Source organism: Microtus oregoni, unplaced genomic scaffold (assembly GCF_018167655.1).
Source record: "Microtus oregoni isolate MIOR12 unplaced genomic scaffold, Mior012 000019F_ref0000042, whole genome shotgun sequence".
NCBI lineage: Eukaryota > Metazoa > Chordata > Mammalia > Rodentia > Cricetidae > Microtus > Microtus oregoni.
The window spans coordinates 34,989-51,573 of NW_024543078.1; the positions used below are offsets into that span (position 1 = coordinate 34,989).

A 16,585-nucleotide genomic window follows, 5' to 3' on the forward strand; every position below is an offset into this window, starting at 1 on the left:
TCTCTGGGTTACACTGATTCTGACAAAGGCACTGTTGAAGGAAATGGAAGAATCAAAGGTGACTGTGGAGTTTGTACTTGGGTGGCCAGAAAAGTTATAACCCATGACGAATGTGGAAGCAAGAGGGAGAAACCTGAATGAAAGTGAATATGAGAGAGACCTCCTGGATGTGTCCATCCTAGAGATCCACGCTAGGGGAAGACCCAGCTAGAGCCGAGTGAGATCATCTAAGGGAGCTGAGTCTTTGCAAGGCTCAGAGGATGGTGGGGAGAGCAGCAAAACTGAGGGGCACGTGGATCTGGAACAGAGCCACCTTCCTGAGTGCAACTGTTCAATCCACTGTCAGTCTTCACAAGGCCTCAGGCCAGCACTCTCTGGGTCTGGGGAACCGGGAATACTAGCCAGGATATGAGATGGAGGGTCAGTCCCTCAGAGCCACTCTGCTACCTCCCCCACCCCAACAGCGGCAAACATGGAGAACAAAGGTCAAGAGACTAAATGGGCAAACTGGGCTAGAGATCAGAGCCTGCCTACTACATAGAAAACCCTGGGTTCCATCCCCAGCACTACAAAAACAAACCAAAAACAGATCTTACTTCACGACATTCCGTACTTAAGATGCACTATGCTGACCTTCACACTGGTTCAGGGAGGCCCATGAACCACATTTTAAAAAGGGAACCGGGCTTCATAATTTTCACTGCAAATACTAACAAATGTCAATACATTTTCTCCCTCTTTACACAACAGGAACATAACCATTCTTCTACATACTGCTTTCTTTCCACAAACAAAATATGGGTACGTATCATATTAGTACGTACAGCGCTTCCTCACTGTTAACATAACAGCTTTAGGAGATAAATTTTACACACCGCAGAACTCATCCCTTTATCCAGGGGTTTTAGTAGAGCCACAAACTTGAGCAAGCACTGCCACTACCTAACTCATCCGTAGTCACTGGTTTCTCCCGCCCAAACCTCTGGCACCCACAAATCCACTTTCCATTTCTACAGATTTGCCGGCTGTGCAGGCCGCTGAAAAAGCAGCAGACACTATGTGGGGTTTGTGACTGGCTTCCTTGGGGAAAGAAGCACACTGTTCTAAAGACTGCAGCATGAGCCAGTACTTCACTCCTTTTTATGACTGGTTCATACTCTATAGGAACATTATGTACTTCATTTGGCCATTTATAAGTTCCTAACTGTTTCAGTCACTTGTGGCATTGGCTATGATGAATAACGCAGCTATGAACATTTGTGTACAAGTTCTTGTGCAGACATGTGTCTTCAATTCCCCTGAGGATATACCTGCTGGGAAAACTGCTGAGTCACACGCTAACTATGTTTAACCTCTTGAGGAATTGCCAAATTGTTTTCCAAAATAGGTGCCCTTCACAGTTCTACCAATAGTGGACGAGGACACCAGTTTTCCACCTTTGCAGAGACAACCACCTGCATGTCTGACCGGGTCAACATTCATAAACCTTGTACCAATGTAGAAAATATTGGACCGGCAAAATGGCTCGGTAAGTGAGAGGTGCTTCCCACTAAGCACCTGGATTGGACCGTGGACCCCACATGAAAGATGTGGAGAACTAACTCTCGTAGAGAAGTTGTCCTTCAACCTCTGCATACATGCGCACGTGAATGCATATGCACACACATGCACATACACACAAAACAGGTAAACATAATTTTAAAAAATGCCTTAGAGGGGTAGTAAGATGGCTAAAGGTGCTTGTCACCCACCCTTAGGGCCTGAATTTGATCCCAGGAATGCAAACGGTGGAAGAATGGGTTTGCAGCTGCTGTTCTCTGCTGCAAAAGATACAAGTGCATGCACACAGGCAGCTCGCTAAGCAAACAAATAGAATTAAGAATCATATTTTTAAAATGTCTTAGTAAATGTCCAGACCCTTAGCTTCAGCAAAACAGAATGACACACAACTTTTTTTTTTTTTTTTTTTTTTTTTTTTTGAGACAGGGTTTCTCTGTTTAACAGCTCTAGCTGTCCTGGAACTTGCCCTGTAGACCACCACTTTCGAAAATTAGGCGTGTAGCTCAGTGCTACAGTGACTTCCTACTGTGACTCCCAGCACACCTCCACCACAATAAACAGACATCTCAATATAGTTTTATATAAGTGGATCAGTCAGTTTCTATGAAGCAGTAACACACTTCAAAATTGCACTGTTTGCCTTAGGAATCAGAGTTCTGCTGTACTGCTCTGTCTGACCCAGCACTCTTGAGTTGAAGCAATCCTCCTGCCTCAGCAGTGTGAGCGTAGGTGCATAGTCCTGTGCTCACTTTGCTTTGCTTCACGTGCAGTGCTGGGGATAGAACACGTAGGGTTTAATTCCTAGCACCCAAGTTAACAGTAATTACAGTCTCAGGAGACCCAATGCCCTCTTCTGACCTCCTCAGGCACTGCATGCGTGTGGTGCATATATACACATGCAGGAAACAGCAGACAGAAATGAATGTACCCCTCGACCTGCATGCTTAGTACTCAACTAGCCCTCACCTATGTCTTAACAGTCCAGGGTCCCCAAATCAGGGAAGACTTGGTCTTCCTGTATCAATTAACAATCAAGGTTTACACCCCACAGATGTGGCCAAAGGTCAACGTGATTTCTACAGTTCCTGAGGAGAGTCCGGTATCTAGGTTATGTCAGGTTGACAAAGCCAAGCACCACAACAGTGCCTCCAAATTAAATATACAACAATCTCACCTTAGTTACACCATTAAAATAAAAGTTACTTTAAAACAAGAAAAGATTGAGAAGGGGCTGAGTGTGGTAGTGCACACCTTTACAGATCTCTGTGAGTTCACAGTGAGAGACACTGTCTCAAAAAAAATGATAATGATAATAAAATGCTTAAGGAGGGGCTGTAGGAGTAGTTCTGTGATAGGCCCTCAGTTCCATTCCCATCACCACACAAAAAAAGAAAAACCTCCAAAATTTTCCCAAGTATAAAGAACGTCCCTTGAACATCATTCTATTTCCCAACTTCTTTTTTTTTTTTTGTTTTTTCAAGACAAAGTTCTCTGTGTAACAGCCCTAGCTGCCCTGGAACTAGCTCTTGTAGAGCAGGCTGGCCTTGAACTCACAGAAATCACCTGCCTCTGCCTCAGGAGTGCTGGAATTAAAGGCTTGCGACTATTTCCCAACTTCTTTATTCACTATCATCAAAGGTCTAAGGGGCGGCAAAGGGAACTAGACAGCTTGTGTCTATTATGCAACCGTACTGGCTCTCAAGAGAATGGTTTAGCTTGTTCAGCAAACACTGACTGTCTACTTCTGCTTGGTTGGCACTGCCCCAGGGACTGTGCTTATCCTGTGGGTTCCAGCTAGCAGCCAGCAAAGGAGCCCATCGCACGTGCTGGCCTTCAGGTAATGAGGTGGGGACGCACTCGGGACTCATGGCAGCACTATTTGGGGAAGTGATACAGTGAAACAGAAAGGCTGAGTTAGGGATGCTGCACCAGAGGAGTCCTGCCTGACGGCAAAGAGACCCGGACAACTAGCTACCTCCAGAAGTTCTTTTAACTAGGCGTATTGTTAGAAAGTTAACAAACTGGGGCCTTTGAAATGGCACAGCGGGCAAGGGCCCTTGCTCTCAAGCCTGGTGAACTGCGTTTCTCCATCCCTGAACCCACACAGTAGAAGCGGAGAACTGACTCTCAAAAGTTGACCTCTGGCTGGACAGTGGTAGCACACATCTTTAATTCCAGCACTAGAGAGGCAAGGGCAAGGCGGATCTCTGTGAGTTCAAAGTATGTGCCACCACCACCTTGACAAGGTGTTATGCAGCCAAAGCATATGAACTTTGCTTCAGAGGATGACCCCAAATTCCTGATCTCCAGGCATTTTGTGTGGTATGTTTGTGTTTTGTTTTGTTCTGTTTTACAAGACAGGGTTTCTCTGTACTTTGGAGCCTGTCCTGGAACTTGCTCTGTAGCCCAGCTGGCCTCGAACTCAAGGAGATCTGCCTGACTCTGCCTCCCGAGTGCTGAGATTAAGGGCGTGCACCTCCCCCCATCAGATGTCAAATATACACTACCCACTGGGTTTGTAGCCAAGCAAGAGGAATTTAGGAGACTTGGAAGCCAGCTTGAGCTACAGAATGAGGTCCTACCTCAAATAAAAACAGAAAATAAAATATACTGTATGACACATTATAAATGATCGAAAAACATGTACTGGGTAAAAAAAATATTTGTCTGATCTCAGAAAAAGTGTCTCACGGTACAATTCACAAATGGTAAGACTTGGGCAGCGGTGGAGAGTAGTAGAGACAGCGCAGTAGCTGAGTGTCTAGCATATGCCAGGCCACGCATTCCAAATGCATCCCATCTGTCCCCAGCACCAAAAATACAATAATAGGGACTGGAAAGATGCCTCAGCAGTTTAGAGCACCGGCTGCTCTTCTAGAGGACCCAGGTTCAGTTCACAACACCCACAGGGTGGATCCAACAGTCTTAACCCTAAGTGTCTCTGGCAGGTTTCTAGGTGAATGAATACCTATGCCCTCTTCTGGCCTCTAAGGACACCAGGCACTCAAGTGCTACACAGATATACATGCAGGCAAAACACCCATACACACATAAAAATAAAACTTTAAGTCGGGTGGTGGTGGCGCACACCTTTAAACCCAGCCCTCGGGAGGCAGAGACAGGTGGATCTCTGTGAGTTCGAGGCCAGTCTGGTCTACAAGAGCTAGTTCCAGGACAGGCTCCAAAGCTACAGAGAAACCCTGTCTCAAAAACAAACACAGAACAAAACTAAAAAACAACAACAACAATAATAAAAACATTCCTGGTGACATTTCTCTCCGTTGTATGTCAATTTTAGGATGATCCTAAGAGGATCGTGGAAATTACTTGAATGGTCTAAAATGTGCAGGTCTATAGTTAGGAAGCCTTATCTTTTTTCATTATGGACTTTTTTTTTCTTCGATAGTGCCTTGAAGTCTCCTACACTCACCAGACGGCAGCTAGAATAGAGTGGAACGTAAGTGGAATCCCTGTTTCCTTCTGCTAAGTGTGCACTTCGAATATTCCATCTTTTAACAGGACCCCTCTCTAATGCTAAGCTGCTCGAGGATGGGTTTAATTTTCCCTTTTTCAAATGCAGCCTGGCCCAGGGAGCAACGTGCCTGTCCAAGTCTGCAACAAAAAGTCCACCGAAGGGGAAAAGAAGGCGTTTTCCTGCAAGGAAACCTGGGTTAGATCACCCAGAACAGGGAGGAGAGAAACTAACGAGTCTAGCTCCGGGCACAAGGTTGCGGGAGCGGAGCAGGGCTGCCTTGGATACTTCGGGAACGTCTCCGAGACTCACACTCGGAATGTGGTTTAGCGTGTACTGCAGGACGGCGCAAAGATTTAACTCTACTACCAGCTGACCTGTCTGCAGGACTGCGCCGGATAACAAGCCAGGAAACACAAACCTGACCAAGTTAAATGAAAAGATCAGGGGTACGAACTGTTCTAGCGTCTACTTGGGGCTCCGGACTTAGGAGCAACAGGAGAGAGAGGGAGTTTTTCCAGAAGTCAACCAGCTCAATTACCGAACCTTCTCAAAGAACACTCAGCCCCTCAAGACTTCAGGAGCGAGCCTGGTGTCTGCCCTCAGTCAAGATGGCGGCCAAGGCGCCCGCGCGCCAGGGCGCACGCGCACCCCTTCGCACCATCCTCCTCCGGTCCTGCCGATCGCCACCCCTCCCACTCGCCAGCTGCAGCACTCTGCGCGTCCCCAGCCTCACCCCTCTCTGGCGGCCCCCTCCTGACCAGGCTCCCGAGCCCGGAAGTGGATGTGGCCGCTTGGCAGAGAAGACGAGGGGGAGGGAGAAGTGCTTCCGGGGAAACGGGCCCCGGGTTGGTGTTTGTAAACTTGCCTCGGTCCCGGCGCGGGCAGCGGCGGCCGCGAGCTTGGCACCGGGTGCTTAGGGCCTGGAGGAGGCGCCGCGCGGCGGAGGAGACGGCGGGAGGCCGCGCCGGGCAGGTAGGCGCGCGCCGCGGGGAGGCAGCGTCGAGCAGGCAGACGGCGGCTCCTCAGCAGCTCGCAGGCCGTGGGGCGCCGCGCGCGAAGGGGGAGGGGAGCGGGGCGGAGGAGGGAGGGAGGAGGGAGGGGGCCGCGAGGGGAGGGCCGCGGCCGCCCCCGCCCCGCCCCCCGCCGGGGTGAGGGGGCTCGCTGGGAGGGGACGCGGGCACGAGCATGCAGGTCGCGCGATGCTCTGCTCCGGTCCCCGCGCTGCGGCTGCTTGCAGAGAGCGCGCCGGCCCTCCACCTCCGCGGCGGATTTACGTACCTTCGCGCGGACTCGGAGTAGCGCTCACGTGTGGGCACTGCCCGTCGGTGTCCAGCAGGCACCCCGGCGCTCAGCGGTGGTCCCCGAGCTTCCCTCCACCACGCTCTGCCAGCGTCTGCGGAGTGCCAGCCTTGCAGGCCGGCCCACTCTGCACAAAAGCCCCAGAGGGCCTCCGCCCCCTTCTTCCGTTCCTAAGATGCCAAATCCGAGCCTTTACTCTGTTGGCAGTGTCTCTCCTGAAGACCCAGCTTCCTTTTACTCCTGTTGGCTGCTCTTCCCGGCCCAGGAGGCCAGTTTCTTATACTGACCCAGAAAGAAAGCTCTTGACTCTTGTCCTCCTTTCGAGCTTCAGAGCGCCCCGCAAAATAAGTTGAGCGAGCGTATGGCCTGAGGATGTTGCACTTACGGGCCTCGTCTCCCTTTCTGATTTCAGATTTCCGGAGCAGACCTAGAGCTTCACCAAGAAAATTCAACTGGGAAGCCAAGACTGATAGACTCTCATTTCTTCAGACAATAGGCAGAAGCCACAGACCTCGGATTTTTGCAACACCTTTTTTCCCTTTGGAGGACGCTAAATTCTTTGAGAGGACAAAGGCAGTTCATTATGGCAACTGAACTGAAAGAAAAGGAAGGAGCCATTACTGTGATTTGGTGACAGTTCTTCAAACTACCGTGTCTTAAGGAAAGCTGGATAAAGAACTTCTGAACTTTTGGGTTCATTAAATGAAAAATCAGCATGGCTCAGGTAAAAAGCTCTCGCGTCCTCCTTCAAGACCGCTCACTGGGAAGCCTGTTTGCAGTGTCACTCTTGAATTCTGCCTTAGTCAACAGTGTTGACCATCCCCAGTAAGCCGAGCTCTGTATTAAGCACCAGGGGGAGATCTAGAGGAAGGAAAGGAGACAGGCCTCCCTGCCTTCAGGGAGCTTCCAGTCAAATGAAGGAGGTAGGCTATACACCACGTCCCAGGCACTGATGTCGGTGGGCAAAGCACCTTATACTCTGTACTTCTGGTACGTGGAGTACTTGGGCATGAGGGAGTGAAGAGCCTGGTGAATGCTTCATTTGTTTTTCTTTTTCAGCAGGAATTTTATTGAGCTCCTGTAACATGCAAGGCATTGTGCTTGGAATACAAAGATGAATAAGATTGTCCTTGTCCCCAGTAAGCTTCCAGGCTAGTTGGGGGGAGGGGGAGGAATGGAAAGACAGTCTATTATTTATTTTTATGTTCACAGTGCCTTGCATAGTGGCTGGCTGGTAGTAGAGCGTCCGCATCTGTTGACTAAAGGAGTTTGCAATGATAGAGGGACACCACTGCAAAGTGGTGCTTCTGCCTGGATGGAGAGAAGACGGCGAAACTTGACGGATGCGTAGGGTTCTGCTAGCTGAATGAACAGAGAAGGCCATTCAGACAGAAGGACTGTGTGGGCAGAGGCTTAGATGTGTGGGAAAATGGGATGAGGTTCAGGGTACTACCGGGTACTGGCAGGTAGGGGGCCAGAGGATTAAATGGGGCATCATTAGGGAGAAAGGGTAGATAATGATTGTGGGGGTTGTTTTCTGGAGAAGTCAGCAGAGTGTGGCCCAGGGGCTTTTTGTGCCCTTCCTAAAGAGTTAGATGTTATTCTCTGGGGAGTGATGGAGTGGAAGGACAAGATGGCCCGAGGATCTGCTGTAGTCTTCTGAGGGAAATGCTGCTGCTGCTTTGCGCATTCTCTGAGGACAACTCCTGCACCAGTCGCACCAGGATGGCAGCCTGATTGTAGTGGGATTGGCTTGCTTCCAAGTGCTGCAGCGTGCACAGCTTTTTCCTCCCCGCAGAGAAGAGTCTCTGGATTTCGTCTTTCTTACTCCCCAGCACGGTGTTTACTGTTCTGCTAAGCATTTTACACCAGTTTTGTTCTCCTTGACCCTGTGAGGGCAGGCATTCTGACAGGCATTTCACATTTGAAGGAAGCAAAGCTGCAAAGGTAGAGAGACTTTCCCAGAATTACTGCCCAAACAGCAGAGCTAAGGTTTTTAACTTTGGACTTTCTGAGTAGGAAAAGTATACGTTCTGGAGTACTAGTTCAGTAAAGTCAGTTCAGGAACCGTTGTGTTAGAATAAGGGGTAATTTCTCAGAGCACCCCTGTTTAATTGACTTTCTTAAACTTTATGTACACTCCAGGCAGTGGCAGCGCCCCACTTTAATCCCAGCACTGCAGGGGCAGAGACAGGCTGGTCTACAGAGTGAAAGTGAGTTCAAGGGTAGACGCCAATGCTACACTCCAAAGTCCTGCTTCAAAAACAAAACAAACAAACAAACACTTTATGTAGTGTATACATATAAGTGGCCTAAGTAAGGCAGAGGGGGTTCGCAGTGTGGGATAGGTGTGGTGGTGCACGCCTTTTCCCAGCACTAGGCAAGTCTCCGAGTTCCTGGGTCCTGGACAGCCAGGGCTATACAGAGGAACTCTCTAGAAAAGACAAAATAAATAAATAAATGAACGAATAAATAAATAGCCTAAGTGGTCAGAGAAACTGTATATTCAACTTCAGAATGAAGGCAATTGAGTTTTTCTGTAACTGACAGCACCTAGGAAATTTAAAAATCTAAAGTGAGAAATAACCTGATAGAAAATGTAGTTGGAAAAAAAAAAGAAAAAAAAGAAAATGTAGTTGGCACCAGCGAGGCCTGCCCATCTGAAATTGGCTTTGAGTCTGAGCACTGTTGGTGGACACATTGCTCAGTGGTTAAGAGCATTTCTTGTTCTTCCAGAGCACCCACATCAGCCAGCTCAGCTCCCTTCAGCTGCAGGGATCTGATATCCCCTTCTGGTCTCCTTGGGCACTTGCCCACATATGGCACACACACACATATAATATAAAAAAAAAATAGTAATAAGGGCTGGAGAGATGGCTTAGAGGTTAAGAGCACTGGCTGCTCTTCCAAAGGTCCCAGCAACTACATGGTGACTCACAACCATCTATAATGAGATCTGGTGCCCTCTTCTGACCTGCAGACAGAATACTGTATACATAATAAATAAATCTTTAAAAAAAATAGTAATAAAATCTTTTAAAAAGTAGAAGAGGGGGCCAGGCTGTGGTGATTTGCACCTTTAATCCCAGAACTCAGGAGGCAGAGACAGGCAGATCTACAGAGTTCAGGGCAGGTTCCAAAGCTACAGAGAAACCCTGTCTCAAAAAACTTAAAAAAAAAAAAAGAGGGGGGAGCAAGATGGTTCAGCTGTCAGCCTGACAACCAATCAACCAATTAGATCCCCAGAGAACTGGTTTCCTGCAAGTGGTCCTCTGATCTCCACTATGTTGCTGGCATAGTGCACACGAAAATAAAAGAATTCGGAAGGAAGCCGGGCGATGGTGGCGCACGCCTTTAATCCCAGCACTCGGGAGGCAGAGGCAGGCGGATCTCTGTGAGTTCGAGACCAGCCTGGTCTACAGAGCTAATTCCAGGACAGGCTCCAAAGCCACAGAGAAACCCTGTCTCGAAAAACCAAAAAAAAAAAAAAAAAGAATTCGGAAGGAAGACATTGCTAGTGATCTCCAGTTTCAGTGGGTCAGACAGACAGACCTCATTCCTGTAGTTAAAAGCCCAGAATGCCTTAGGTAATATGTAGCCACGCATACTGTTTGGTACAGTAACCACAAGTGTTGATACTGTGTGATTATTAACTTGATCTGTGTTTCATCACTACAGGATGCCAAGGGGGCAGTAGTTCTTGGTAAGACAGTAAGGATTTGAAGGAACAAGGCTTGACAGTGAGGGTTTGTTCCGTGCGGAGAAGCAGTTTGTTGCTGAGTGTAGATGGTAGATGTGTTCAGGATAGCAGCCTGTTTTTGTCCAGCCCTGCCAGGTGACCTGACACCTCATCTCCTTTCAACTTAGGCAAGTCTTCTGGCTTGTGAAGGCCTAGCGGGTGTGAGTTTGGTTCCCACTGCAGCCAGCAAGAAGATGATGCTAAGCCAGATTGCCAGCAAGCAGGCGGAAAATGGCGAGCGGGCAGGTAGCCCTGATGTGCTGAGGTGCTCGAGTCAGGTACAGCACTTGAGTCCTTTGTGGTGCTTGGGGGTCGGGCAGCCTGAGCTCTGCCAGGAGGCGCCAAGCTGTGGTTCCTGTCCGCTTTGTTTAGAAGAAGTGGGGATCTGGGCAAGAATGAGTGTGGGTGTTTGGAGCGCTTGTACCTACAAACTCCTAGAGCAGGAAAGACGAAGAGGAAGTGGATTATGGAGAGGAAACAGGTGGTATACTGTCCTTTATAAACTGATTGTCAAGAAACAGCATTTGGTTTCTCATCTTGTGTTCTGACATGGACTGTAAGTTTAGATTTGGTTTGTCTTCAAAGGGCCACCGAAAAGACGCTGATAAATCCCGGAGCCGCAAAGACGATGACAGCTTGGCTGAGTCCTCCCATTCAAAAAAGACTGTTAAAAAGGCAGGTAATGGGGTCAGCGCCAGACTCAGACTTTCCTCATCACTGTGGCTCACGTTTTCCCTACTGAGTTTGGGCCGTGATTTTTACCCAAGGCCACACTGACAGCCGCTGCCTCCCCTTGCTGACCATTCTGGGACAGGTGGGGAGTGTGCTCTTGGAGCAGGCAGGCCAATCCTACCACTGCGTGCTAGCCCTTCTTCCCTTCCTGACTCTTAGCCTAAGTAAGGGATATGACAGTAGACATCACCTTTCACAGTAGCAGACAGACTCTTTGTCCAGCAGCTGGAAGTGGACCTCTAGGAAGAGGGCAGAGAGAAACCTCCGTAACATGCCTGATTGTTGCCCCCAGGTGGTGGTAGTGGAACAAAATGGCTCTTTCCAAGTAAAGATCCCAAAAAATTTTATTTGTGAGCACTGCTTTGGAGCTTTCAGGAGCAGTTACCACCTCAAGAGGCACATCCTGATCCACACTGGTGAGTCTCGCCTGTACTCAAGCTTGCATGGATGGGGACAGCCTGTAAGCCGTGTTCCAGGAGGGCGTTAGACATGGAAGCAGAGGATAAGCTGAATGGCGCGGAGGGATTGCATGGCTCCGTGTTTGCTGTCACTGAGACCAGCAGTCTTACGTGTTTATGAATGTATGGTTCCTATCATAAACGTTTGTTGGTTCTCACTTGTTTTTAACCTCTGGCCAGGTGAGAAACCATTTGAGTGTGATGTATGTGATATGCGTTTCATCCAGAAGTACCATCTTGAACGCCACAAGCGTGTGCATAGTGGTGAGAAGCCTTACCAGTGTGAACGATGTCATCAGGTAAGGTTTGCCTGTCGTCCCTGGAATAGCAGCAAACATAAATTTTCCTTCTTCAGAAAGTAGGGCCAGTCCCTTCCTGTCTGACTGAGGGGTTTCCCCAGTACAGTTAGCATCTCAGAATAAGGCAAACTCGGGCCTTATGGGGCTAATCATAGGGAGTACTTGTTAGAATATCATAACATTATCGTTTATTTTGGTTTGGTTTGGGATTTTTTGTTTTCTTTTATTTTCCCTGAGACAGGGTCTCACGATGTAGCTCTGGCTGTCCTGGAACTCACTATGTAGACCAGGCTGGCCTCAAACTCATAGAGATCCGCCTGATAATATCATTTCTTGAATTCCTGATCTATGCCAGGTACTGTGAAGACAAACTTGACATAGAATTTGAGTGCGGCGTGTTTTTATCTTGTTATCTCCTTAGGGTAGCTGTGTTATCCTCATTTCACAATAATGGAGAAGTTGAAGTTCAGGGACTTTAACTTTCCCCATGCAGCAGGTGAGAGTAGGCCTGATATTTAGTCCAATCTCAGAGCACTGCAGTGCGGAGGAGCGACGTCACCTCTGCCCTGGGCTCCAGTGTCTGATCTGAAGACAATGTAAGCATGACAGGAGATGAGAGTGACAGTGACTGACATCTGGATGCTCTGCCCAGTCTTACACTAAGGTCCACACTTCAGTGAGTCTTCCGAATGCTAGGCTGAGAGCTGCTGCTGGTGATGGCATGTGACTTCACCCATGTCCACCCTGCACAGTGTGAGCTCTTGTCACAAATCCAAAACACTTTTTCATTTGTAATAGTTATAGTTCTTCTTCTTTCTCCTCCTCCTCCTCCTCCTCCTCCTCCTCCTCCTCCTCCTCCTCTTCCTCCTTCTCCTCCTCGTGAGGGACACTGTAATCCTGGCACTCGGAGAAGCCGGACAAGAGGACCACAAGTTCTAGGCCTTCTCAAAGAAACATGTTTTCCGCCCTGTGCTTGGTCCCAAAAAGGTAGACATGCTATGAGAAGCTGTGGTGTGCCTCAGTGCTGAGTCTGGCCGAGTCCAGCAGAGTAAGCGCTAAATATTTGATGAGTGGAGAGCTACGCTGTGTTGGGTGCTTTTCATCTGCTCCTTCAGATAAACAGGGAGGCTCGGGGCTGTTGGGGGATTTGCCTGTTGTCACACGACTAAATGACAGAACCAGCGTTCCACTCTGGTCCAGGCCCTCTCTCCAGCACTGCTTCTTGTTGTTGACTTACATTGCTGTGTGTGTACAGGGCAGGTGTGGAGGTCAGAAGGCCTCCTTCTATTATGTTGGTTCTAGAGATCAAACTCCAGTCACCAGGCTTGGCAACAAAGGCTCAACCTGTTGAGCCAAATCCTCATTCTCCCTATCTCCTTTGTTGAGATAGAGTCTTGGGTAGTCCACAGTGGCTTCCAGCTTTCTATATAACCAAGGATGACCTTGTATGCCTGATCTTCCTGCTTTTGATCAAAGATCTGCACCACCACGCTCAGTTTTCAAGGCACTGAGGATCAAATCCAGGGCTTCCTGTGTACTAGGCAAGCCCTCTGCCATCCAAGCTGCATCCCCAGCCACTAGAACCCACATTTGCTTCTTTCTGTTGTTTGAGACAGGGTCTGTCTACATGGCCCTGACTGTCATATAACTCACTATGTAGACCAGGTTAGCCTTGAACTCAGCAGAGATCTACCTGCCTCTCTGCATCCTGAGTTCTGAGATTAAAGACATGCACCACCACCATACCCAGCGACATCAGTGTCCTGACTTCTGTGCTCTCCTGCTGTGCAGATACTGAGGGAGCAAGAACATAGCATGTGCCTTCTCTGCAAGGAAGGGACCTCCTACAGGAGACTGAATTCCTCTTGGAACTTAATCCTCTCTCTTCACAGTGTTTTTCTCGGACAGACCGACTACTCAGACACAAGCGGATGTGCCAAGGATGCCAGTCTAAGACGTCTGATGGGCAGTTTTCTCTATAGGCACGGGGGCCCACCGAAGAGCACATCCCTCTGCTCTGATGGCCCTACCACCACTCCCTCTGAACCTGTCCCCCTTCCTAGAGGAGTGGCCCCAGGTGAGCAGACGAGACCATCGGAGGACAGCGGCTCCAGAGCCTCAGCTCTGTAAATAGTCTGAGACTGTACGACTCTTGGGAGTTTCGGCAGCATTCCTGGGCAGGGAGCTGGTCCCAGGACCCTTACCTGAGGACTGAAATGTTCCCACAATCTTGGACTGGAACTTGCAGCTGAAATGAAAAGGACTGAGGAGGGGAATTTGTTTGTTCTGCTCTTGTTTTTGTTTATCCAGAAGCGATTACAGCAGGTAAACAGGGGACACAGATAATCTGGAGACGCAAAGTAAGGACTGTGGCTGGCCCAGCCATTCTTGTTACCGTAGGCCTTCGGTGGTCCACAGCCCTGCATCTTACTTCCTGTGTGAAAGAAAATAGGACCAGGACTGGCAGCTAAGCTTACTTGGACTTGATATACACTGTGCGGACAGAAGGAGAGGCTGGAGGAGCATTGTGAGCTGACAAGAGGAGTGGGCATCCCTTTTTCTGTCCTCATAAGAGCAGTGTTGTGCCCATGGCTGTTGTCATGGTTTGTGCAACGCCAGTGCCTGATGGGGTCAGCTCAAGTGCCTTTTGGAGGAAGCTTGGGTGGGGTAGCCCATGCAGCCCTTTTGTCTGGGAAGTTGGTCTTGGTTATGGTTTGTGGCTACCTCACTGTCCTTGACAGAGGCAGCAGTTGAGCAGAGAGCTGTGGGTGTCAAGTGGACTGTCCCCTTGTGCCGTCTTAGAACAACTAAGGATAGTGCAGAGTTGCCAACAACTGTTAGAGATGCAAATGTGACGGCCCTGATGTGACTTGTGTGATAGAGCCCCTTCCTGCCCAAATCCTGTGGCGGTTCAAGTAGTGGAGGTGGAAGTCTGGTCTTCAGTCCCAAAGAACATGAACTTGGCTTCCTCCCTGATAGGCATCCCTACCCAACAAGGTAGAGGATGCCGCAGAGGAAGGAGCCTAATGTCTGTTTTATTCTTGACCTTATTCTGTTCCGAACCCCATCTTGTCTACCCCTGAGAAAGTGATGAGGTGCGTGTCTTTGTCTGATTTGTGGGTGTTTTGTGTATTTGCTTGGAAGGGATGAAAATTATTGAGCCAGATTTATTCGGCCACCAACTTAGAGGACAGAAAGCATAGAGCAGCCTCCCCGCCCAGACCCGAAGGGTGCCTGCCTCCCAGAGGTTGCTGAGAACAAGGGGACCGAGGGGGTTTGTTCCAGAAGGATTTTTTTGGGGTTTTGTTGTTGTTGTTTTTAGACTGATTCAACAGTACTGCTTAGAGTGTTTCTAAGCCAGGACTTATGGATACGTATTTTCTAAAGTGAAATAACTCCCTTCCTGCTAAAGAAAGGATCCTTAGGGAGGTTTTGGAATTCCTTTGCGCACTGCCCCATGCCAGGGGCCCTACTTCAGGTGTAATCATGGAGATTGTCCTGAGCACACATAGCTGTAGCTGTGAGTAGGAGTCTGAGATGGCAGCCCAGCCTCCAACAAGTTCTTGCCTAGCAAAGAGAGCCAGGCAGCAACTTTTGGCTATGGCCTCTCTCTTCCAGAGTGTTGAGGGACGGGACGTCATACCTCTTGGGTTGAAGTACTTCAGGGAAAAAGAAGGGGAGATGTTTCAACCTTCAGCTTGCGTCTGACACACCTGAGAGCCTTGGTGAGGTCAGAAATGTTCACTGCCGTATGTTCTAGCATCATGCTGTCCCTGCTGTTAGACATGCTCTAGACCCTGTGACCCCTGGGCATCTTTGCGCATCTAAGGCAGACCATTTCATGTCAGAGGGTTCTGCTGGGCTGGGATTTTTCTGTCATTGAACTCTGGGAAAGGATACACTAAGAAAGAAATCCTCCCAAAAATGCTTCTGGAAATGGGATCCTTCCCTGCTCCTAGAAGATGATCTGTGGGGAGAGGTAGAAGACTGACCCAGGCTTCTCCATGTCTGGATGTATGTACTGGGGTAGAGCAGGCCCTGCAGGCCATGGCTTCCTGCCCGAGTGGAAGCTGTAAGGAAGAGAACTTGAGGATGTGTGTACAGATGGCCCAGCCAGAACCACACTGCCAAGGTCTGGGTGTGAGAAGCCCAGAGGCTGGCAGTGGTAGAGGACAGACAGGCTCTGGGGTGAAGAGTAGTAGGATACCCAAGGGCCCAAGAACCACAGAGGCTCCTGGGGTGTTGTGTTAGCACTGGACAGATGTCTCAGGTGTGTGTAGAAGGGAGAATGAAGAGCGGGCAGGTGCCCAGAGATCCAGATGTGAAGTGGGGTTGCGTGGGGAGAGTAACACCAGTCCCTGGGTGGCTCCTGTGCAGCCCTGCCGTCTGCCCTTGCTGGTGCCTGTCCTTTCGGTCCATCACTCAGCTACTGATTGTGCTCCATGGCTTGACATGGAGGGTTAGATGGGTGGAGTCCCACCACAGCTCGGCCCTCTCCCAGGTTCCTCTGCCCCTGCTGTGGGCCTGGGCTTTTATCTTCAATTCCCCTCCTACCGTGCTCCACTTTTTTTTTTAAATATACTTATTTTGCTATGGGGGAGGGGACTATCAAATGAACAAGATCACTTTTAAATGGTAGTTTTTATAAGATGTTATAAACTTGTATCTTTTTACCATTAAAGTGCAGTGTATGTTCCTTCGTGTTCTATTTAGGGTATTTAAATAAAAAGAATGGCGCTTTTCTACATTCCATCTCCTCCTTGAGAAGACCTGTTGGGGCGCTTTCTCACCAGAGCCCAGACAGTTCCCTTGGGCCCACCCTACAGCTTGCAACAGAACAAACTATCCTATTAAAACAATGTTTTTTCCCATAGAGAATTAACAAGTAGAGGCAAAACATACCATTTTTTTGCTGATAAAAAGGCTCTCAACAGCCTGACAAGATGTGGTCTGACTCCTATCTAGGTGAGGTCCTTTAGAAGTTGGTGGGTGACTCCAGTTTCAGCATCCCCTGAGATTCCAC

The 16,585-nt window shown here is 49.0% G+C and overlaps 2 protein-coding genes across 4 annotated transcripts in view; one reads left to right on the top strand and one right to left on the bottom strand.

Moving 5' to 3' along the window:
• LOC121459321 (cysteine sulfinic acid decarboxylase) overlaps positions 1-6,508 on the bottom strand; it is a 21,451-nt gene extending 14,943 nt beyond the window's left edge. The window contains exon 1 of one of the 2 annotated variants that reach the window (XM_041668906.1): positions 6,314-6,508. The gene's annotated coding sequence lies outside the window, so the exon portion shown is untranslated. Of the gene's footprint in view, positions 1-5,900; positions 6,091-6,313 lie in introns of those variants that run through there. The other variant, XM_041668905.1, reaches the window with a different exon arrangement.
• LOC121459322 (zinc finger protein 740) lies at positions 5,413-16,307 on the top strand. Of its 2 annotated transcripts, none has more exons than XM_041668908.1 (7): positions 5,413-6,007; positions 6,747-7,257; positions 10,202-10,351; positions 10,659-10,748; positions 11,098-11,221; positions 11,444-11,562; positions 13,455-16,307. In XM_041668908.1, the coding sequence occupies exons 2-7, from the start codon at positions 7,249-7,251 to the stop codon at positions 13,542-13,544; spliced, it is 582 nt and encodes a 193-aa protein (XP_041524842.1). In that variant the 5' UTR covers positions 5,413-6,007; positions 6,747-7,248; the 3' UTR covers positions 13,545-16,307. The 2 variants fall into 2 exon arrangements, with proteins under 2 accessions (XP_041524842.1, XP_041524841.1); XM_041668907.1 differs by having other exon boundaries at positions 6,747-7,058.
• The last annotated feature ends 278 nt before the right edge of the window (positions 16,308-16,585 follow it).